Source organism: Malania oleifera, chromosome 9 (assembly GCF_029873635.1).
Source record: "Malania oleifera isolate guangnan ecotype guangnan chromosome 9, ASM2987363v1, whole genome shotgun sequence".
In the NCBI taxonomy this organism is placed as follows: domain Eukaryota; kingdom Viridiplantae; phylum Streptophyta; class Magnoliopsida; order Santalales; family Ximeniaceae; genus Malania; species Malania oleifera.
This window is the reverse complement of record NC_080425.1, coordinates 96,210,936-96,234,888: the sequence shown is the minus strand read 5'-3', so window position 1 is coordinate 96,234,888 and position 23,953 is coordinate 96,210,936. Positions and strand designations below refer to the sequence as shown.

General features: G+C 35.0%; 1 protein-coding gene across 3 annotated transcripts; it reads right to left on the bottom strand.

Annotated features, from left to right (window-relative positions):
• Positions 1 to 1,937: 1,937 nt before the first annotated feature.
• Positions 1,938 to 4,892, bottom strand: LOC131165066 (transcription factor bHLH130-like). 3 transcript variants are annotated; one of them, XM_058122726.1, is made up of 7 exons: positions 4,725 to 4,892; positions 3,987 to 4,473; positions 3,243 to 3,577; positions 2,973 to 3,146; positions 2,755 to 2,820; positions 2,587 to 2,655; positions 1,938 to 2,486 (listed from the first exon to the last, which is right to left on the bottom strand). In XM_058122726.1, exons 2-7 carry the CDS (start codon positions 4,444 to 4,446, stop codon positions 2,415 to 2,417), a joined length of 1,176 nt encoding a protein of 391 aa, XP_057978709.1. In that variant the 5' UTR covers positions 4,447 to 4,473; positions 4,725 to 4,892; the 3' UTR covers positions 1,938 to 2,414. The 3 variants fall into 3 exon arrangements, with proteins under 3 accessions (XP_057978709.1, XP_057978708.1, XP_057978710.1); XM_058122725.1 differs by having other exon boundaries at positions 3,987 to 4,470; XM_058122727.1 differs by having other exon boundaries at positions 3,987 to 4,892.
• Between the last annotated feature and the right edge of the window lie 19,061 nt (positions 4,893 to 23,953).

Here is a 23,953-nt window from a genome sequence, read left to right as displayed (position 1 = left end):
TTAACCAACTAATAAAAATCAGTCGTATATGTATTTGTAAGAGGAGACAGACAATACTAAATGTTTATTAGGAGAAACACAGTCCTCATCATAGTAATACTGGTTTAAATTCCTCACCTTCCTCAATCATTTTAAAGGTAGGGGGTCATATTGAGAAGTGTTATTTATATACTAGAAATATGTCAAAGTTGAAAAATTATTTGCGATGATGTTATATAATTACGACACATTTTAATCTCGTAATTTCAGCAATTTTTAATTGATCATTATCTAAGTCAAGCTTTCTGAAAATCCCCATGATGGGGATCAACATGCATTATGTATCCCTTTTACTGATATGATGACACATGACCGACCTCCCAATGTTCTCTCCTTTGCTGACACGGTGACACGTGGACGATCTCCAGATGTCCACTATTGTTTATATCTATTCTGCAGGAACACATGAGATTAATTGAAGATCTTCTACTTCTTTGATGGAAGACTTTTTTTATGTGAAGAATTTACTATTGTGTTAATTTATATTTTTCGTGGATATGTTATTTCAAGATTATTAGGTGCTTGAAGACCATGCTTGAAGACCCAAGTGAAGTATTGAAGCAAAGTCCAACTCAAACCCATGTGGCCCCCACGTGGCTCCAATGGGTTTTGACCTTCCTTTTGGAATGTGTTTAAATTTCAAATTTGAATTGTAATAATGCAAGACAACTAAGCTTGACTTATGTGCTTATGAGTTGGAGTTACTTGTTTTTTTAGTAAGTATTAATTGTGTTAGGTTAATAATTGTTGAAAGTTGTTGAGAGTTGTTGTTAAAAGTTATTGAGAGTTGTTGAGTGTTTAAAGCTTTGTCTCCTAGGCTATGCCTATAAATAGCCTTCTTATTATAAGAACAATATATATGAAGTTGAAATTGAATATTGAAGAATCATCTCTTTGCTTGAGCTTGTAAAACTTGTTCCTCTCCTTGTGAGTGAGTAGTGTGACGCTACGACATTCTCTCCGGAGATCAAGTGGTGAGAGACCACTAAACTATCCAATGACTCCATCAACCCTTCCTCCATCTAATACTCTCACGGCCCCCATCAACACCACATGACCAACATCTTCATACACCCACACGACAATCATCATCTACACTTCATTGTTGTGTTCATCTTGTGATTCAAAGTTTGTACGAAGGACCTACGGTGTGACCTAACTACGTGTAGAACAACGTCAAGTCATCCAAACCAATCCCTTGGTAATTTCAGTACTTATGTTTGAATCTTTTGCTATATCTAGTGGACCCTTGCCAATAGATTAAAATCACATCTTTGAATAGCCTATTTGATTCATAGATTGTAATATTGATACTTGCTAGTTAAAATTAATTGTATGAATATTAGTTTGCTAACATAGAACTTTTATTCTTGAATCTTTGAAATAACAACTTTTCAGCATATAACTTGATTCCTTTGTGAAAGAACCAATTGGGACTTAATTGCTAGACAAGTCATACACCTTTTGAAAATCCTTGAACATGTGAAATAAAACATGATTTATTGTGTTTATGTTCGAATAATTAAATTCTTAAATTAAAGTATTTAAGTGTATGTGATTATGTGAGGGTTGAATCGTAGGACATAGGCCGACCATTCCTGTCCTACATCACCCCAATAATTAAGAAATTTGATCGAAAATCTAAATTGTGATAGAATTAGGTAGTCTAAAAAGGAGAAGATTTTCCATGAAGTGTTTATATATCGTTTTAGGGCATTCTAAAGTCTTTACATATGAACTATTGATATTTGTAGGCAAGAGTAGGAAGTCGTAAGACAATTTGCTATGTATGTGTTTGCAAAATCTCATGGGTCTATTAAACCAATTGTGGAAGAAATATGTGCAGCTTATAAGTTTTCCGAACACACATTTCATATCATCACTTCTGAATAAATAAATTTAACTAACATGCTAATCATTCATATAAATGGTGACTCAAAACAATTAGACAAAGCGGGATTGAATCAGCATTGGGTGGAAATGGAGTTGTAAACATTGAGCTTAAGATTTATAAAGCTAAACTTCTAACCCCACTCGCAGTTCTCGGCTTAATTTAGAAACTTCTGCGATCCAAGCACTCTGTATTTCACACAAGGAGTTATGACATGAACATGGGGCTATTCAATTGATAATCTTCACGGGCACCATCATTATTGGAAGAATTGTTGGATGTAAAGATTTTATCTGCACTTGATCTCCTCTACATCCACATCAACTAGCTAGTCGGCTACAATCTTAGATTATTGGTTTTTTTTTTTTTTTTTTCACTGCATCCACCAAGAAACTAAGCTACAGCTATATATACATGCTTTTATTTCTCTTTTTCTGCCTTTGTTTTCGTAGTCAGTGTCTGTACAGATTCAACTTTCAAGTGGTCATGCAATAGGATCTGAGAATTGTTGCTGTCTACTCGAGCACGTGCAGTTCGCCCGAGTATCCGTGAGTGTCTGCAGGAAAAGAAGAAGAAATTTAGTTAGGAAAGGTAAGGGTTGGCTGGAGATTCATGTGAGTTTTAATTGATTTTGAGGGTGGTGTCTTCTGAAGTACCTTGACTTGTTTCTGCAGGTTTTTAATGTATTCAACTGCCAACTCTAGCATATCAGCAGTGTTGGTTTGCTGCCATGCCAAGAGACAAAAATTAATTTATGTTAGCGACTTGAATTCTAAAGGGCAACCTTGATTAAAAGTGAAGCATGCCAGCACCATGAATCCTACCTTGTCCATGTTTGGAAACAGCTCTTGCAGTTTCCTCATTCTCTCGCTAATCCGTGTTCTTCTCATCTGCAAATTAAGCCCCACCAAATACTTTTTAGACTTATCAAACAAAACGGGCTGTTGCCTTTTTGAGTTTAGAGTTGCTCAAGAAACCAAAACAGCCATATCGTTGAGAAAAATGATTACTTGGATCATGGAAGAACAGAATTTAGGCATACCCTTTCTGCAATGCTTCGTGGATGAGTGGCGCAACCCCTTTTCGCCCGAACTTTACAGGGAACTGAATCTTGAAACCGCAGGAAATTTTCAACAATGGCCATTTCGGCACTCGAGTTTTTGGGCAAGCTCAAGTGGTGAGCCAGACCAGGAGTGGTGTTCCCAGCATTTCCATTCTGCTTGAAGAAAACAGAATTGTAGTGGTCAGCAAGTTAAGCAGAATGGTAAATTTAGATGCTTAGCCAAATGGTCTGCAATTCTGTATCCATTACCTGAGCTCCCAATGCACTAAAACTAGTGAACATCTTCCCATGATCATGTTCTCTGCTCCTTTCCATGGATCCAAACACAGAATCATCCCAATTAGAGTCACTTGCGAAGCTGGGAATACTGTAACATCCATTGCTGCCACCATCACTCGCATTACCTGAAATTCCATTCTCGGAGCTGCTTGTATCCATGCTCTCCATCCCGATTTCAGCAATCTGAGGCATATGCCTAGGTGGTCCTTTCGGGAAATTCATGCGGGTCGACAAATTGACTTCTCCTCCACCATTAGCACCATTTCCTGTTGGGAAAATTCCCGCATCCCTCCCAATGGAAAAGCCTGCTAGTTTACACCAAAAAGATATTCTGTCAAGTTGAGAAGCTCAGAAAATTCTAAAATCAAGCATAGATTTAGGAATCAGAGGTAGCAACTAGCCAGAACTAAAGCAAATGCAACTTTCACAACAAAATAAACAAAAGGCCTCTTAGTCAACTCTAATTTCTTAAGAAAAATTTTGAGGATCCTTCTACTTCTCAAATGAGAAAAGCAAACACACGCTAAAATCTCTTTTTGCATCCCCAAAACATCTGCTTGGCTGCCAAGAACAGAAACTGGCATCTGAACTTTTAAATTAAGCTCAATAATGAAACTAACCAAACTAATCAAACGGCAACCAAACAAAGTACGGAAAAAAAAAAAAAAAAACAATCTAAATTCAAACAGAGAAAGAATTAACGAACAACGTTACCATTATCAACAGTCATGCTATCAAAAAGGCCGGGCGGAGAGCTAGTCTGCCTCATAAGATTAGAGCAGTTTCCGGCGGCACCCATAGAATTGACAACCGAAACGGAACTGTGAGCATGCAGGGGCTGCAGAGAGCTCGGCGGCTGGTAAATCACCGAGGGTGCCGCGGAGAATCCAGTCTGCGGCTGTGGAACGGAGTCCATTTCCATCTGCGGCGAAGTGCTTTCACGCATACCGCCTGAGTCTGCATCCCCAGAACCATTAGCACTCAAAACGAGCCTCTCAAACATGGCTTCGGAATCGGGACTTTTGGGGAAGTCTTCATACTGAACAAACTCGCCGCCGCCGCCGCCTCCTCCTCCTATTAGGCCTGCAAAGAAGGAGCTGGGGGCCGACCGGAACCGCATTAGGCTGCCGGGGTTGTGGTGAGGCTGGTAATGGTGATGATTATCTAAGTCCATGAGATCTCTTCTTTTTGGCTACCTCTGCTTCAACACCATACAAACACTTTTTAGTCATGAAGGGATTGCATTGAATTCAATCAAACTGTAAATTCTAAGCCCTGAGACGACCAATTAATCACCTTCCTCAGATGGGCCTAGCTAGCTACAATTAAAACACCAATACCCATTTCTGATTCTTGCTTCTCTCTTTCTTTTTTTCACTTGCTAAGATTAATCAAAGAAGTTTCAAGAACAACTGAGACTAATTAAATGACGATTTGTGAAAGACACGGTACCTGAGCTATCTGGGCAACTGAATTTGAACAGAAACCAATGGGCCAAACTGCTTCAATACATCACACAACAAGCTAGAAATTGGTTTCTCTAAATTAAGAAACGTGCTGAGAGAGAGAGAGAGAGAGAGAGAGAGAGAGAGAGAGAGAGAGAGAACGGAAAGCAATGTTGGGCTCTCCCAATTCCATGGTATATTTATTGGGGAAATACTGGCGTATTGCCCTTGTTCTTCAATCTTATTACACAATTGCTACTGAGAAAAATCAGTCAATTCATTCCATCCATTTAATTAAAATGTGTAAAATAGCCTCCGTTGACTCTGTTAATATTAGTATAATGATTGACCAAAGTACAGTTTTCGTCTATGGAGAAGAGGTAAATTCTAGGAAAAATCCTCCTTTCTTTTTATTTTTGTTTTTATAAAATGTCTCCACTTTTAATTGACGCAATTAGTTACCACTTGTACTTAATTAATCATTTTTATTTTTGATTCTCAATGAAGTTTGTCATTAAATTGAAACTATCGACTTTTAATTTTTGATGATTTCGAACCCAACACGTTTAAATTGATATTTATCCTAAAACTTGCAATGACTTGTATCTCTCATTACTTTTTAAATGGTACATTATTTCTTTGCTTAGTAGTCGATAATTTCTTGACAGCTAATTTTTTTTATAGATTTTACTTAATTTTTTCGTTTGACTTATGCACATGCTCTTTAATTTTTTATTTTTATTTTTAGATCATTAGAGATTTGTTGGAACCTAAATTACTAAATTTGATTGGCTAGAAATGAGGAATTAGTAGATAATACACTCACATAAAATAGACACCACTTGATGATGTTTATCAAAGACATACAAAAGTAAGAAAAATCACAATTTTAAAGATACAATTACTCATCACAGTAAGATCCATTTGGATCAAGGATTTTGTTTGTAAATAGAAAAAAAAAAAAAACAATAGAATGCATTTTCTATTATATTTTCTCTCTACATAAAATATTATAAGAAATTTTACCCACTAAGTTGTTTTTTTATTTTTTTATTTTCTTTCTTATTTTTCTTATGAAAAAAAAATAAATTTATATATTTTTTCCTTTCCTTTCATTGTCCTTAGAGCAATCCTCCAAGCATAAAAAAAAATGCTTCTTTTATATTCTTAGAGTAACCCTCTAAGCATGTACAAATATTATTTGACATTTTTTAGGTAAAAAAAAAATGATTTTGACTAAAAATGACTCAAAATACATAACACATTTTCCTACATATTTAGGGAATACCAACACAACAAAATTCAAATGATCATAACTTTTAGTTGACAATTGCATTAATTAATGTATAATTTAATCTATTGAGAAGAGGACTTTTTTCAACTTGACATCTATAAGGCGACAAGCATATTTTCTAGCTTTGGAATCATTACCGAATTGATCTCAAGATTGGTTTTAAAACTAAATTTATTAATTGCAATATTAAATTATATTTCAGTCGTTCAAATTCACTATAACTTTCTAAACACTACACTCTTGTTTGGATCACCTTATAAGATAAAAACTCATCTCATATCTCATATTCCTCTCCACTCCTACCCAATATTCAAAGTTCAAATCCTACATTTTTAATATCGAAGTTTTAAACTCTAGTATCGCATTTGAGAGTATGAATTTCAGACCTTAAATTTGTATTTAAGTACACTTGAGCAAATTTCAATACAATTTTATATCAGACCTTATTCAAATTCACTACAAATCTAAATCTAAGACTTAGTAAATGTTAAGATATTAACTCTAACTTGTGGATGGATTTTAATCAAATTGCGGCATAATTCAGGAAGGAATGGGGATATCCAAGCTAGAAAGAATAGGATGCTACGCTTGTTGGGGAAGCAGAGGAGGCAATGCTGTTCTCTCAGTTCTCATTAAGATGGTCCTCCCAGCGCGCAGCACAAAAAGGGTCAACGCGTATTTAGGCATACGTAGTTTGGGATAGCCGCTAGCTGTTGCCTTTTGGTGTCTGTCGGCTGTTCTTTGAATGAGCACAAGTGGCAGTGGCTGGCGCTGACTGCCACCATCATTATTATCTCAATCTACAGCACTTGGTCTAAGGGCAATCGCTGGTCTCTGCGATTTAAGATTGACCTCTTCGCCTCGTTCTCATTCCATAGACCATGCGTGCGCGCTCTCACCGTCTCTTACCGTATATGGGCGCGCAAATATGCACACCTTTCCTCTCTTCATCTTTATTTTATTTTTTTTTAAAAGGTTAGATTTTATTATTCCAAAATTTTTTTTTTTTTTTTTAAAAGTGTATCCTAAAGGTTGTCTAAATTTGTGATAAGTGCGGCATACTCTTTTGAGTAGTTTATGATTAGGATTGTGCATCTCGAAAATATTATTAAAGTGAGTTAAGAGTAATTAAGTCATAATCTGACCGTCACTTTGAAGACACTTATATATATAATATGGATAATTATTACTGTAAAAAAAAAAAAAGGCAAAAGCTTGTGTCTCTAAAACTTTTGAAATGTGGTATAATTATTGTGTGATGAGTAGTTAATAAATACGATTTTCTACTTTAAAAGTTATCTAGACTTTTATAGCATACTTTTTTAGTCGTTTTATAGTTATATGGTAGAGGCTTATACTAATTTGTCATCCTTAATTTTTTTCTTTGGGCTCTAGCACCAATATATATATTATTCTCTGTGCATATAAGATGTAGATTTTAACTATCAATTTAGGGTCTTGTTATTCTTTAAGGGTCATAATTATCGCAAGTCCTCCTAACAAAAGTAGAAAATAAACACATAGGCCCGCTCCTCACTTCTAACTCATAGATTGTGATATCACATGCCTATGATATCCAATAATTTCGTAATAGTTAACTAGTGGTTGGTTCATATCTCTAAATTTAAGAAGATGATACAAAGTGGAGATACTATAGAATTATGAGAAATTTTTATATATATCAATTACTAATTTTCTCAGAAAAATTTAAAATTGTAGAACAATGGCATTTTAAGAGGTTTGATAAAAAAAAAAAGTATATTCTAGTTAAAAACTATATGCTCTCTTCTCCTTTAGATAAAAAAAAACTATAAGCTCTCTTATCCTAATTAATAGTTATTATAGATAATTAGATATGATATATTTTGCACCTATTTACAAAAGGAAAACACTTAACGTCATGGATCTATGTTATCATGAATCCCCATGGTGACAACAGAGAGGACGAGGTAGATTGGAGCCTACCTATTACAATATTTCTGTTGCTACTGTCATGTGGGCTCGTAATGGTCCTGACTCATATTGAATAATATTACTCTTTGTGAAAGGTCAAGACCTTAAGGTGTTTGAAGCTTATTAAAGTGTTTTAAGGTATTTGCATGACATCATATACGTCTTCTATGATGAGATGTTGAGAGAATTCCACGTCCCAATTCAAGCTATGCATAATTTATTATTGGTTAATGGATAAGAATTAAATATGTTCCAACATGGGTTAATTTTTTGATAAAGGAGCAATAGAGATATACACATTCCTTTGATTAATTGAAGGGTTTTAAACAAATTTTAAAAATATCTTACTTATATTTTAGCACGTTTTTAGGAAATCATAAAATAATATCATTGTGTATCGTCATTTATTTTATTTTATTTTTCTCAAACTATTTTCATATTTAAGTATTAGAAAAAGAGACCCTTAAAATAGCATTCCTATAATCCACTAATAGTGAGGTGTCTCACTTTAATTAGTGAGCCCAAATATTAATATAACATTTTGTGGTTATTAGATTTCATATATCATGTGCATGAACCATCCTTTACAAATATTTCTCCTACTAACTTACTAAGGAGACATAGTGTTATCTTATAGGAAACTAAAAAAATAAGTAATAAACATCTGTATTTTCCACTCAACTAAGAGTTGGAGTCTATACTTGTGAGACAGACCTAGAATTTAATGCAATGACAACGTCACAAAATTTAGTGGGAGGGAGTGCGATATCTGAATTTTTAATTCTTACCATCAAATAACTTGAGTTCAGTTGTAACGCCCCAAAAAATGATATGCTTGGGAGTGTAAAAATCAATGGAAATCCTGAGAAGGAACTGCCCCCCCTTCTCTATATCTCTCTGCTCCTCTCTCAACTCACGTCTCTCTCTTCATCTCTCAACTTTCTCTCTCCTCCACTTGTCTCCCTCTCTCTTCAATTTCTTCTCTGATACTCAACCGATCCAAAAATAGAAAATACCACTGGATTCCTATCTTGGCCACCAACACTTTAATCAGAGTGAATTCGTGATTAGGGCGTTGTAGGCACCACTCCCGGGGTAAGATAAACTCTCACTCTCTCCTCAATTTTTCCTTAAATCTTTAACCAAATCGACAATTGGACACCACTATGGGGTCCTAACTCCGATTCTTGTCATTTTTAATCGGAATAGATTTTTAATTTGGATTTCTTAGGCACCACTTCAAGGCTAGGGCGAGGATAACGAAATTATATCCATTAATTATTAATTAGCTATTGGGAGTGTGTGGGCCTAGGAAATATTAAAATAATTATTATGTTGAGTTAATTGAATTAGGGAAAATGTGATTTCAAGGTTTTGAGTTCCGAACACCGCAAGCGTGGATTTAGGGATTTTAGCAAGCTTCTCAGTAAGCAAGTAAGGGGAATAAATTATAACCGTTATATTTTTAAACTACTAATTGAATAAATATGTGAAAATGAGATTATAATATATTCACTGTGATAATTATAATATGAATATCAAGTGAAAATTTTGTGGCATGAGGAACTTTTAAATAATAAATTTATACTATGAGGGTGTTAGAAATTGAGAAATGTGTTTAATTTGTACTAAGAAATGATACTATGTTATAGTATGGAAATGTTTTACTCAGATGTGAAAATATGCTGTTTTTTTCCAGAATTTTCTTTCAGAGTCTTCAGCGGTTGAACCATGCAATCTCTCCGAATTAATTCAAAGGCAAATTTCAGATGTTGATAATAATTTCCTTTGCGTCGAACCGACAGAAGAAGAAGTTAAAAAAGCGGTGTTCTCTATTCTCAAAGAAAACAGTCCGGGACCGGATGGATTTGGCTCTAAATTTTATAAATCTTGCTGGGACATTGTAAAAAAAGATCTCTTAGATGCAGCAATGGATTTTTTTTCAGGGCACTACTCTTTCCAATTTTTTTTCCTCTTCGTTTATTGTTTTAATTCCAAAGGTGGATAATCCTTCTAACTTTGATAAATTCCGGCCTATTAGTTTATGCTCTATAGCTTATAAAATTTTTTTCAAGATTATTATTTTTAGACTAACTGAGGTTGTTGATAAGTTGGTCTCATATGAACAATGTGCTTTTATTCCTATGCGTAGTATTTTTGAAAATATTACACTTACTTAAGAAATGGTTTAGTCTTTGCACAAGAAAATGACTGGCGGCAATGTAATGGTAAAACTCGATATGGCAAAGGCTTATGACAGAGTGAATTGGAATTTTCTTTTGGAGGTTCTTAAGGCTTTTGGTTTCTCTGAGAGGTTTTGCAAGCTCATAAAAAATTGTGTGGAGTCCCCATGATTTTCTGTTTTGATGAACGGAACCTTAAAAGGGTTTTTTCAATCTACGAGAGGCTTGCGGCAAGCAGATCCACTATCTCCTTATTTATTCATCATAATGGATGAGGTTTTGACAAGGTTGCTTAGAAAAAACTATGAGACTGGTCGGATTGGTCAATTTAATCATCCGATTAGGGTCCCATTGGTTTCGCATTTGTTATATGCGGATGATATTCTTATTTTTGCGAATGGTGGGAAGAGGTCTATTAGAAATTTAGTTTACGCTCTAAAAATGTATAAGAAGTGGTCGGGTCAAAAAATCAGTAAAACAAAGTCAGCGTTATTCCTTTCGAAATACATCGCTCCTGTTCGGAAGCGTAGTTTATTGAGAATCACAGGTTTCATGGAAGATAAATTTCCTGTTACATATTTGGGTGTGCCTTTGGTGTCTGAAAAATTGTCTTCTAGGACATTGGAGCCTCTTGTGGAGAAGATTAGAAAGAAAATTGTAGGGTGGAAATCTAAATTGCTCTCGCAAAGTGGAAGATTGATTTTATTAAGACATGTGTTGTCTAGCATGCCTATTCATTTGATGCTTGTTATTAAGGTTTTGCAGGTCACATATTCTCGCATTAACTCTTATCTAATTTTTTATGGGAAGAGGTGAGAGAAAAAAGGAAGATTCATTGGCACTCTTAGGGGAAAATTTGTAAACCTACCTCGGAAGGGGGTCTGGGCCTAAGAGATCTTAAGGAAGTTCATAAATCTCTTCTCATGAAATTTGCCTTCAGATTGCTCACCTCTAACAATTTGTAGGCAAGTTTTTTCAGGGCTAAATATTGCAGAAATGATCATTTATTAATAAGGAAGGGGAGACCAAATGATTCTTGGTTCTGGAAATCAATTATGGCCACCATTCCAAAAGTTATGGATAATGTTAAAATTTTGGTGAGAGGTGGACTCTTCTTTTTGGTTCAACAGGTGGTTCTAATTCGGCCCGTTATCTGTGAGCACTGAGGATATTTTGAATAAGAAACTGTGTATTAAGGCTTGCTGGGTGAATAATAATTGGAACTCTGATTCAGTACTAGAATTGGTTGGTGCCAATAAATTAATGGAAATTTTGCACCAGATGCCGGTGGGTAAAAGTGGGCAGGATATTTTTGTCTAAAAGCCTACCCCCAATGGTAATTTTTCTACAAAAACGGCTTGAGAGGCAGTGAGGAGCAGAAGTGATAATTCTGTGTGGAATGACTGGTTTTGGCATTTTTTATTGCCTAGAAGAATCTCAATGTGTTTATGGAGAACCTGGTTTAGATGCTTGGCTGTAGATGACAGAATTCAGGTCACAGGAATATCGATGGCTTCAGCGTGTGATTGTTGCGTTCAGAGAAGTCAGGAAAACATTGATCATATTCTTTCTTTAGGTGAGGTGTCTTCAGAGGTTTGTCATCGGGCTAGTGTGGCGTTGGGGATTCCTTTCCAATGATCCCTTTCCTGGAAAAACAAAATGGCAAATTGATTCCACTATGCTCAAAAATTGTCTATTAAAGGTATTTTAATCGGGCTGATTCCGTGTTTGATTACATGGTGTCTCTGGAATCGAAAATGTAAAGCGAGAATGGAAGAAGTTTATCAAAGTGCAGATCAGATGTGGAGAAGTGTTCGATTCTGGGTTAATTTTATTGCTGAGAGCACCAATTCTTTTCAAAAATAGAAGAAGTCGGACATTAAGATTTTGAATGAGTTTCAAATTAAGCATCAAGGAGTTTGCGACAAGCCTAGAAAAATTATTTCATGGGTTAAACCTCCAGAAGGGTGGATAAAACTTAATTGTGATGGGAGTTATAGGGGCAATTCGGATACTTCAGGAGGTGGGGGAATTATTCAGGATTGCCATAGCATGGTAAAAGTGGGTTTTTCAAGTTATTTTGGCAATGGTACGAATAATAGTGCGGAATTAAAAGCAATTAGGGAATGAATTCATTTGTGCAAACATTTGCATTATTTTAATGTGATTATTGAAAGTGACTCACGAATTGTAGTTAATTGGTTTCGGAAAGGTAAATGTATTTTGTGGTACTTTTGGGATTTTTGGGAGGAGCTCATGGTGGAGCTAGAAGGAGTGAACGTCGTAGTGATGCATCAATATAAGGAAGGCAATAGTGCGACTGATTTTCTTGCTTAGGAAGGAGAAATGGGAAACAATATAATCTACGAAGAACAACAGCTTCTACCACGTTCTCTAAAAGGTATTCTTCGGATGGATAGGTGAGGTCTCGTTTTCGTTCGTCGTTAGTTCATCTCTAGAGTTTTAGTTGGTGGATTTTGATTTGTTTTTTGTTGTGTTTATGTTTTTTTTTTTTCCTTTGTTAGTTATGTTTAGTTTTGTTGTCCTAGTTTGATTGGTTGCTGGTGTTGGTTTTTGGGAGGGTTTTTCTGTATTCTCCCTTTTGTTTTATCTTATAACCACAGTATTCCTCCGCCAAAAGTGAGGGTATATTAATAAATAAAAGGAGGTGCCGCCCTCTTTTAGTAAAAAATAAAAATAAATAAATAAAAAATATGAAAGCTTATGAAACTATGTTTTACATATGTACATGATTATGAGTACATATTTGTATATATTTGCGCAGCTAGTATATTTATTAAAATGGAGTGTAATATGATGTAATTGAACTCATGTGTCACATACTGTAAATAATTTATTCTCGACATACTGAGAGGTGGTGTCTCACCCAAATATCTAAACTTTTCAAGAAATCGTGACAGACCAGTAGATAAAACTCCGAGATAGAAGAAGAGCTGGTACCCTGATAGGCAGGGTAAGTGTTTGAGTTGGGAAATGAGTTTTGTAAAATCTACTGGGATATTTTGTGGAGTTGTAGAGATGTATGTGTGTATGATACATATATAATACTTTGGTATTTGTATTCAGAATTGTATGTTAATATTGACTTCTATTATTAAGTATGGTTGTATGAAATAGACCAAATACCTGGTACCCCACTTCGGGTCGGGTTATGTGGTCATATGGTATCAGAGTATATAACGGATGTTTGATTATGATTATTATTGCTGTTTGTCAGTAGGAAAACAGAAAAAACAAAAAAATCAGGGCGTCACATAAGTATTTTTTAACTAGTTGACCAATACATGTGAAAATTTGTACACAGGAGATGCAATTATAAAAAGTAATTTCTTATACGTATTATTAGGACATAGAACGGTCCAATAGCAGGCTCATTCTACCCCTTGTTTAAGATTTTAAGTAGGATTCAAACTTCACTATCTCTCCTAATTACCTATAATAAAAAAATTTAGTGCCAAAGGTACAATGAACGTATCATATCTATTCATAAGGTTTATGCATAAACAATAAAGAAAGAAGTATTAATATATTCATGTCCGTGTGCTTGACAACTTGACATGCTTAGATTTATGCTACTTCCCCAAATTAGGCCTTGATTTGTGTGGCATAAAATAAGCTTATGAGTTGACTTGCCTATCAATTGATCCATTTTGATGGATATGGAATTATACTTTGAGATTGATCTTACTTTTAAGTTCTATGTTCCAAGCCAAGAAAATTATCATAATAAATTAGGTTTAAAACATAGATATTGTCATCCAATTCAACTTTTATGCAAGACTTACTTGCAATTCGAAAGATTTTTAAACTATTTTTTTTCTTTTTTTCACTTATCCCCATTAAATCTAAGATAGTGTCTTATTGAAATGAATCTCAATGGTCCTAAATGACCAAAAAACGATTATTCAATAAAGAAAGAAGAAATCCCCTTGATAGCAAAGAGTAGAGATGCACAAGAGAGCTTTTTTAGAGGGGGTGATAAATGAAAATAAAGAAAATTAAGTTTCATCGGTCCAAGAAAGGCACTATTCAGCTTAATTGATTTGTGTTCGTCCCACAACGAGGTCATATTAATATTTTGAGTAAACATGGTGGCCTCCTTAGAAACTAATAAAATCAAATTGTAAGAAGAGAGAAAAACAAAAGTCCACATAGTTTAAAGTTTAAAAATGGGGTTTCAAAATTTTGCAAGGTGTGGAAGTAATCTGACTTTTGAATCGACTGCAAAAGCCAATGCCTGACTTTGATTATCTCAATTGTGTGGTGCTTGTAATTGGATCTATTAAAAAAAGGTGTGTGATGTTGTACCTAAAAGGGTTGAAATTGTTGACTTCAAAACGATTTCAACTATTTCTATTCCAAAAAGTATCTAATAATTATGGGTAAACAAGCCGTTGACCATCTATTCAAAGAGCAACACAGCTAGCTGCCAATGGCATACTAAGCAATACAAAAATAAAAATAAAAATCTATTAAGTCTTTTATACAGAGTTTAACTCACACAATTTCAATAGAGACTTGACTTTCAAATCTTTTTTGATTTATTTACTTGTTTGATATGGTTGAGATTTGAAATCTATCATTTGAAATCTATCACGTCATATTAGCACTTAAATTTATGAGTGAGAGGTGTCAACGTATGCAATTTTTAAATATTAATGTAACTTCTTGTGGTCGGTAAATTCTAAATAATATATATAAAGAATCACTCTTCTAAGTATTTTTCTTTATTAAAATGCAGGATTTATGGTATAAAGCAAATTTCTTAGCTACAAAATTTACATATTACATTAATTTATAAGGTAATGTTAATTAGGGGTGAGCATAATTCGGTTAAAATCAAATTAATTGAGTAAATTCGGTTGGTTCGGTTCGGTTAAAAATGTATTCGGTTGGGTTTTCATTTTCGTTGAATTTCGGTTTTGGGTTTTGGTTCGATTTTTGGGTTTGGTTAATTCGGTTAACTGAATTAATTGAATAGTATAAATTAATAATAAATAATTATATATTATAAATTAAAATATTATATATATTATATATATACTAAAATTGTATTGATTTTTTATATATTATATATCATTTAAATTATTTATATTATTTATATTTTACATCTATTAAAAATCTTTATTATTATTATATATATATATATATTAAAATATTAAATCTGTTAACCGATTTAATCGAAATTTGGTTTTGTCGGTTTTGAGTTCGGTTAAATACAGAATTTCGGTCGATTTGGTTAATGAAATTTTTTAACTGAATTTTTTTGACTAATTCAGTTAATTAACTAAATTCACTGAACCAATCGAATGCTCGCTCCTAATAAAAAAAAAAAAAGGTTTGACATAGAATACAAAATAAATTACATCCAGTTATAGAATTCCATATGAATCTCATTATGAAACACTTTTTTTTTCTGGCTCCAATAATTAAAGGCCTAGACCAAGCCTAGGCCACTCAACGAAAATAGAGTACATTTTATCAAATATGTAACTTTTTTAGCCCTTATAAGATTATATAGAAGCCTCAAAATTTAACTTTAATGTTAAGCAATGAAAATAATTTCATGTATTTCAAAATAATAAAGACTCTCGCAAAACAAGATAATCTAGAAAAGAAGTAATTCTGTCATTAATATTATCTAATCTTGATCCTTTAAAAGTTTCGTACAAAAATAAAAATTTACTTTGAAAATTTTTTTAAAATATTCACCAAATGTACATGTTATACTTAATTAATTTTTTTTTTTTTTTAAAAGGGAGGTGGGTTTTGAAAATTTCACTTCGATTCTTTGAATCCAAATTATGGGAATGCAAATGCAATAGGGTAGCTACTGTCCCATTTCATTCCCATTAAAATGGGTTTGGTTGGTGGCCTCATTTCAGTCAAACTCAAATGTGACCAGCAAGCGTGAAAGCTCTCAAACCAAACACTGCATTACCACCAAGCTAGGTACACACATCTATATATCTATAATCTATGGCTAGCTAGCTAGCTAGCTGCCTCAACTCATGGGGTACATATCTATGACATCATATAGAATATGAAGTTGAAATCTAATGAACTTAAAATTGGTGCATTCTTGTATTCAAGTTTTTAATTTTGTGTTTTGATAGCCATTAATTTTCCATTGAATTATATACCTCAAATATGAATTTGAATGAAAATATTTAGATATGATTAAAAAACACAAAAAAAAATTTCAAAAATCAATAGCATATAAATTAAAGAAATTTTTCTATGTAAGATAATTTGACGAATTGAATGCACGAATCGTCTATTTTTTATTATAAGTTTTTAGGTATTAATTAAGTGTATGCTTGCGAATGTATGATGTAATGCTAATTCCCAAGATAATCTCAAAACCATAAACTGCATCTCCTTTAACTAAGCCAAAAGGTGTGACCTAGCTAGAAAGAGTGGCATGAGGAGAAGCTAGGCAGGCATATATAATGCACTATACAACTTATAATATGATTTCTTGAAGATGGAGAAGTAGAAATAAATAAATTAATTAACTCTTCATCAAGATCATGACTTGCCTTTCGGCTACAAACCCTTCACATATTTTGTATAATAATGCTAATTGCTACCATACCTAAACAAAGGGAACAAAGATCTTCTACTTCTTAGTCCATAGCCAAGGCTAAAGTCTCTCCTAGCCATTAACAAGTGGCTAGCTAGAGCTAGACATGTATTATTTCCACAACCCTAGCCCCTCCAAATTTTTAGAATTATTAAGCGATTAAATTCTATTAAAAATATTTAAAATTTTCAAAACTTGTCGTTGGTGCGTGCACATGCGCATATTCGTGAGTCAATTTGAACATAATTTTTATGTCTATTGATGTAGTCATTGCGCGCACATTTCCGATTGAACACTTTGTTCTATATGATGAGCAAGATAACTTAGTAGTCGCTTTGCCCACTTTTGAATCTTCCTTCACCAAAATATATAAATAAATGGAATGTACCGACATTTGGCAAGAAAGGATGTTGAAAAATTCTTTAGGCATTTTCACGAAAAACCAAGGTCATGTCAATTCACTTGTGGTGAACAGATTTATTTTTCATTTTGGGACTTCCAAATTATTACAATATGCCATACTAATATTCTTTAATTTCTTTTTTAAATTTTGGAACATTGAAGACAAAAGTGGAATTTTCGTAATTATTTTAAAAATAAAAAATATTTTGCACAACTTAATAGGTTGTGAGAATTTTTTGAAGAGAGGAGGGCATCATCATGTTTGAGAAGTTTTCTTTTTTCCTTTTAAATGATTGAGGAAAGAAAAACACGGCATCTACATACATTATGATCTTTCTTTATCACAAATCCCTTTGAAATGTTTATTGATCAATCAGAGGGTTTCAGAGGAAACACAATGAACTTTTAATTAAAATCATGGTTAACAATTAATTTGTGCATCTTACAGTGTAAACTCTTAAACCAAAACAAGGATAGATATTAATATTTCCTCTCACATAAATAATATCCCAACCTGAATAATTATTAAGATTATTTTTAAGAGCAAATTACTCCACCTTGAAAATACACATACATAGAATAGAACCACAATACAATTGATTCCCTAATTAATTCATAATTAGACTAGCTTAACATATACATATATATATATATATATATATATATATATATATATATATATTATGTTTTCCTAGAAAATGCATATATTGAGGGATTAATTACATATCAAGTTTTTAAATGGTTTGACTATAAACCAACAAGGTGATATAGAATTATCTCTCTCTATAGAACAAAAAATAAACGTAAATTATTCCTTGGTCGATCTTCCAATCACGAATGTACTCTTTTTGAAAAAAGAAGGAATACTTTGGAAAAATAATACAACGATTTATTCTTGTTAAGGATGACTGGCTTTGCGAAAGGAGAGTTCCCTGCTACATACTTGAGTGTTCCTTTGGTATCGAGTCGTCTTACAGCCCATATTTTAGAGCCTCTAGTTACTAAATTGAGGAAAAAGATAGCGAGTTGGAAATTTAAGCTTTTATTTCAAGAGGTCCGCTTAACTTTAATTAAGCATATATTATCATCAATGACGGTTCATCAATTGGCGGTAATTGACATTCCTAATATTGTCTTCACAAAGATAAATTCTCTGTTATCGAATTGTTTTTGGAGTGGAGTAAATGATAAAAGGAAAAAAGAAATGGTGTTCCTAGCCTAATATATGTAAGCTTGTTTGTGAGGGTGGTTTGGGTATTTGGGACTTTGAGGAAGTAAAAAAATCATTGCATATGAATTTTGTGTGGAGATTGTTAACTATAGATAATCTGTGAACCCAATTCTTTAAAGCCAAGTATTTGAATAATAGACACCACTTGAGAGAAATGAAGTCAGATAAAGGAACTAGATTTTAGAGATCGATTGCACGTGTGATACCTAAAGTATTAGAGCATGTTTGGGTTAAAATTAAAGAAGGGTCGGCCTCTTTGTGGTTTGATCGTTGGTTAGCCTCCGGTCCCCTTTGTGCTAAGGTTTAGGAAATCATAAACCATAAGCAACGAACACGAGATTGTTGGGATAAAGATGGGTGGAATGTTGATTTATTAGTGGATCTGTTGGATGAAAAACAGGCTGGGGAAGTAATGAACTCTACTATTTCTTGCAAGGAGGATTCAGATAGAGTAATTTGGGAACCTCCGATAGATGGAAAACTTACCATGGCAAGCACTTGAGAAATTATAAGGGAGCGTAAATAGGAATTCTTAACTTCAAAATGGATATGGCATCCTATGTTGCCAAAACGGGTGTCAATTTGTATGTGGAAGTCTTGGTTCGCTTGTCATCCGGTTGATACTCTGTCACGCCCCAAACTCGGAAATAGGACCCGAAGTTAAAAATATAATCTAACCTATCCTTGTATTATATAAATCATCATAGATACAGTACAAAGGATGAGGGTCTGACCCCGTGGGAAACCGGGCACCCTAAACACATCCAATCATAATCATATATGCAGCGAAAAAAAGTCATTCTATATCAACATATGCAGTACCATACCAGAGTCTATACAAAAGCAGAACATGGCTCTAACAAAACGTAAAAACTGGGTGCCCAAATACAATTCAAAATGGCAATCCAACAAAACTACAGTCCTAGCACTTACCCAAGCGCTAACGTAGTACACCGGCCACTACGCTCCCTACACCAGGATGCTAGTTCCGGTTACCCGAAGGACCTGTAAAAATGTACGTACAGTTATAAGAAATGATGTAGGCAGAGAAACACTGATATTTTGTTCTGGCATATGTTGGTTTCAGGGTGTTTTGTAGGAGGCCCTACGGGTATTAGGCTAGTATTGCATAGGGGCTTTCCAGTAGTCAGGTAAGGGAAATATGCTATGCTAAGTATTTTTAAAATATTATACAATTTATTTGATGATGAAAATTATGTATTACAGTATCGTGTGGCGTTTGAATATGAATATAGTACGAATATAAGTTTTACGATATTTCAGTATCCTCATTTTATGATATTTTAGTACCATGATTTTATGGATTTTAGTACCATGATTTTATGAATCTTAGTACCATGATTACACGAATATCAGTATTACGATTATGCTGTTTCAGTGTTATGATTATACAGCTCTCAGTATTACGACATATGAATTACAGTACAGTTATGCAACATCATGGTTATTTCAATACTTAAGAATCATGGTAAATCAAATAGATATATATATATATATATATGATATCAGACCCTGTTGGACTTGCAGCTACAGAGCACGGTACCGATGCTATAGATACTATGTTACTTTAAGAGTGCAACCACCTATTTAGATAATACGTGGTAAGGTCAATCACCTAGGCCCTTAAAGAGGTTAGGCTCCCCATCCAAATATGGGTTGAGGTGGGCAGATTGACCGATGGAGTATAGTGATTTATTCCTGGTTGGCCAGCCAGGGTAAATCCTGCCTACGAGCCGCACAACCCTGTCATGAAAGGGTAAGTCATGACACACAGATAGCCACAGGGAACATTTTCAGTTATTATTACGTATGTATAGATTTTCAAAAACAAGGAACATACTTATATTAGAAGTATTTTGAATAATAAACTCCAATACTGTCATGATAAGCAATAGGGACAGGTGTGGTGGATTTTATCACTTATACTTCAGTATATATTCAGTTATGCATGTTTATTTGAAAATAAATTTTCATGATATAGTAGCTCATTTGCCACACACTAATAATAGCATATTTCTTCTTACTGAGCGTTGGTTCATCCCAGTGTTGAATTATTTTTCAGGTGATCCAAGTAGGCGAGCAGATCAGGCTCGCAGGTAAAGGGGTTTCAGTGGTGTCCTGTCAGAGAGTGAGTACATTTTTTGGAATGATTTTGTATGCCTTAGCTAGTTGAGGGTGCTTTGGGGATATGTGTATATTTTGAGGAAACATGTAGCACTTTGGTATTGTATGGTATGGTGTTGTACATATTTACATATGAATATGTTTATTCAGTTTCTGCTTCTCGCTGCTTAGGTTTATGGTTGGGTTTACCCCAGTATGGTATCAGAGCATGTAGAATATTATAGTATAAATAAATAAAAAAACCCAGTTAGTTAAGCAGTCATTACAACATACACGCAGTTAAATGCATTCCAGTACTAATTTACACAGTGCATACACGCACACATACGACGACCATTTATACATAGCCCCGCCACAATACATACACATGATTAGTAATCCTCAGTGTCGTTACACTCTTCGACCCGAAGTCGGCCTGCGACATACAGTGTTGGCTCGTAGCCAACCCGCGAACACAGCGCCACCGGCACATGGCTAGTCCTTGACTCCCATGGCATCATACTGGCGCTAAACCGGTGGATCCACACCCTTTGGCCTGATCTGCCGGAATAGGCTCATGCCCTCGGATATAGAGCTGAACACTCTTGCTTACATGGCAGGAGATAACATGCCCTCGGATATAGAGTCGGACATTGCATTTTGGAGATAATATTAAATAATTATAATTTCAGGGAAATTGCCAACTTCGTCGACGAACACAGGGTCTCGTCGACGAAGGCCTTCAGAATTTCATCAACGAACACAGGACTTTGTCGACGAGAAAATACTGAGAGGGATTTTGGGATAGCCTGAATTTCGTCGACGAACACAGGGCTTCGTCAACTAATTTAATGAAGAACTCGTCGACGAGGTGATGTGTCTCGTCGACAAGTTGGGCTATATAAATAGTGGAAAGACGGGATTTTTATTCATTCTCTCGCCGCTCTCTCTCTCTCCTCTCTCTTTCTCTCTCTCTCTCTCTCTCTCTCTCTCTCTCTCTCTCTCTCCTATGACTCTCTCTCCCTTCTCTCTTCATTTTCGGCCCCACAGTTGCCGGATCGACGATCCGATACCACGACGCTCCTGGCGGAGTTCTTTGCAAGACTGCCAGAGCGGATCGTCGGGAAATCAGAGTTGAAAATCATCCCAAATTCAGGGTAAGGCATTTTAGTCTCCTTTTGGCCTTGTGGTAGTTATAGGAAATGATATAGGCGGAAAAATACTGATGTTTAGTTTTGGAAAATATTGGTTTCAGGGTATTTTGTAGGAGGCCTTGCGGGTATCAAGCTAAAGTATAGTAAGGGCTTTTCAGAGATAAGGTAAGGAAAATATGCTATGCTAAGAAAGTTCTAAATATTATGCAGTTTATTTATTTACTAAAATTATGTATTTTAGTATGGTGTGGCTTATGATTATGTATATGGTATGGGGATATGTTTATGAATTCAGTTTCATGATTTTACGAATTTATGATTATACACATTTCAGTACCATGATTATACGAATTTCAATACCATGATTTTACGATATTTCAGTACCATGGTCTTATGAATTTCAGTACCATAATAACACGAATTCCAGTATTACGAATATGCAGTTCCATGTTATGATTATTCATATTTCAGTACGATATGCAGTATCATGGTTATTTCAGTACTCCAGAATCATGGTAAATCAGATAAACATGTATATAGAAATATATATTATACGATATTAGACCCTGTTGGACTTGTAGGTACAGAGCACGGTATTATTGCTACAGATACTATGTTACTTTATGAGTGCAACCACCTATTCAGATATACGTGGTACGGTCGACCACCTAGGCCCTAGAAGAGGTTAGGCTCCCCATCCAGATATGGGTTAAGGAGGGCAGGTTGACTGACGGAGTTCAGTGATTTATTCCTAGTTGGCCAGCCAGGGTAAATCCAGCCTACGGGCCGCACAACCTCGTCATGAGGGGCATGTCATGACACAGATAGCCACAGGGAACAGTTTCAATTACTATTGCTTACGTATTGATTTACAGAAACAAGGATCCTACTATATACACTAGAAGTATTTTGAATTATAACCATAATACTGATATGTTAAGTAATAGGGAAAAGGGATGGTGTGTTTTATCATTTATACGGTACTTTTGTACTCAATTATTCATGTTTATATGAAACAGATTTCATGATATATAGTAGCTTATTTGCCACACACTAATAATAGCATATTTTCTCTTACTGAGCGTTGGTTCATCCCAGTGTTGATATATTTTTCAGGTAATCTGGGTATGCGAGCAGATTAGGCTTGCAAATAGAGGGCATCAGTAATGCCCCATCTGAGAGTGAGTATCATTTTTGGGAATGATTTTAGGTAGCCTTAGCTAGTTGAGGCCATTTTTGGGGATACACTTATGTTGTATATATTGCAAAACATTTCAGAACTCTAGTATTGAATGTAATGGTTTAGGTTATGTTTATATAATTCTGCTTCTCGCTGCTTAGGTTAACACGATGGTATCAGAGTAAGTTAATTGCTATTAAAAAAAATCAGTTAATTAAGCAGGTCGTTACAGTAACAGCTAATACCTCATTCATGTCTTGGGTGTTAATCCCACACCGTCCCACAAAATTTACAGATACAAAAGAATGAGTTGCACCCGAATCAAACAGAACAGAAGCTTTATTCGAAAGCAATAATAAGGTACCTGTCACCGCGTTACCTGCATACTCAGCGTCCGCTAGAGTAAGAAAGTATACTCTGGCCGGAGCTGTATTTTTCTGAGCGGTTCCCTGAGGTATCTGATTACTCCCTCGGTCCCCACTAACTGCAAGCATGTCTCGCCTCGGTGCTCAACAATCACGAGACATGTGGGCTGGTTAGCCACAGTTGTAGTAACTACTCCCAAATGACCGGCACTCTCCCTTTTGCCACCTGTGACATCTGGTACAACGACCACCGGTCTGGCTCATCTGAGAGTCTTGACGCTCGGTATTTTGGGGGTAACCCGAGCCCTTGCTCCTTTTCTTCCATGATCCCTGACGAGATCCTATCTGAGAACCAGAAGGTACCGTCCTCTTCCTCGATTCCTAATCCACCTCGTTCTCTCGGACCAGTCTCGATCACCATCGCTTTATCCACCAACACCGTGAACTCGCAAGATCTGAAGCATACCCACTAGTCTGCGGATATCCTTCCTCAAACCCTTCTTGAACCTTCGAGTCTTCTCATACTCGCTCGAGATCATACATGGTGCAAAGTGGGATAGCTCTATGCATCGAGCCGCATACCCCTGCACCGTCAAACTCCCCTAAGTTAGCGCAGAAAACTCATCTTCCTTCGCATATCGTACGGAAGCCGAGAAGTTTCTGTCAAAGAAAACCTCCTTGAATAGGCTCCACGTCATGTCCTCAGGACTAGCTCTCTGCTTCTCCAACAGATTCACCGCAGT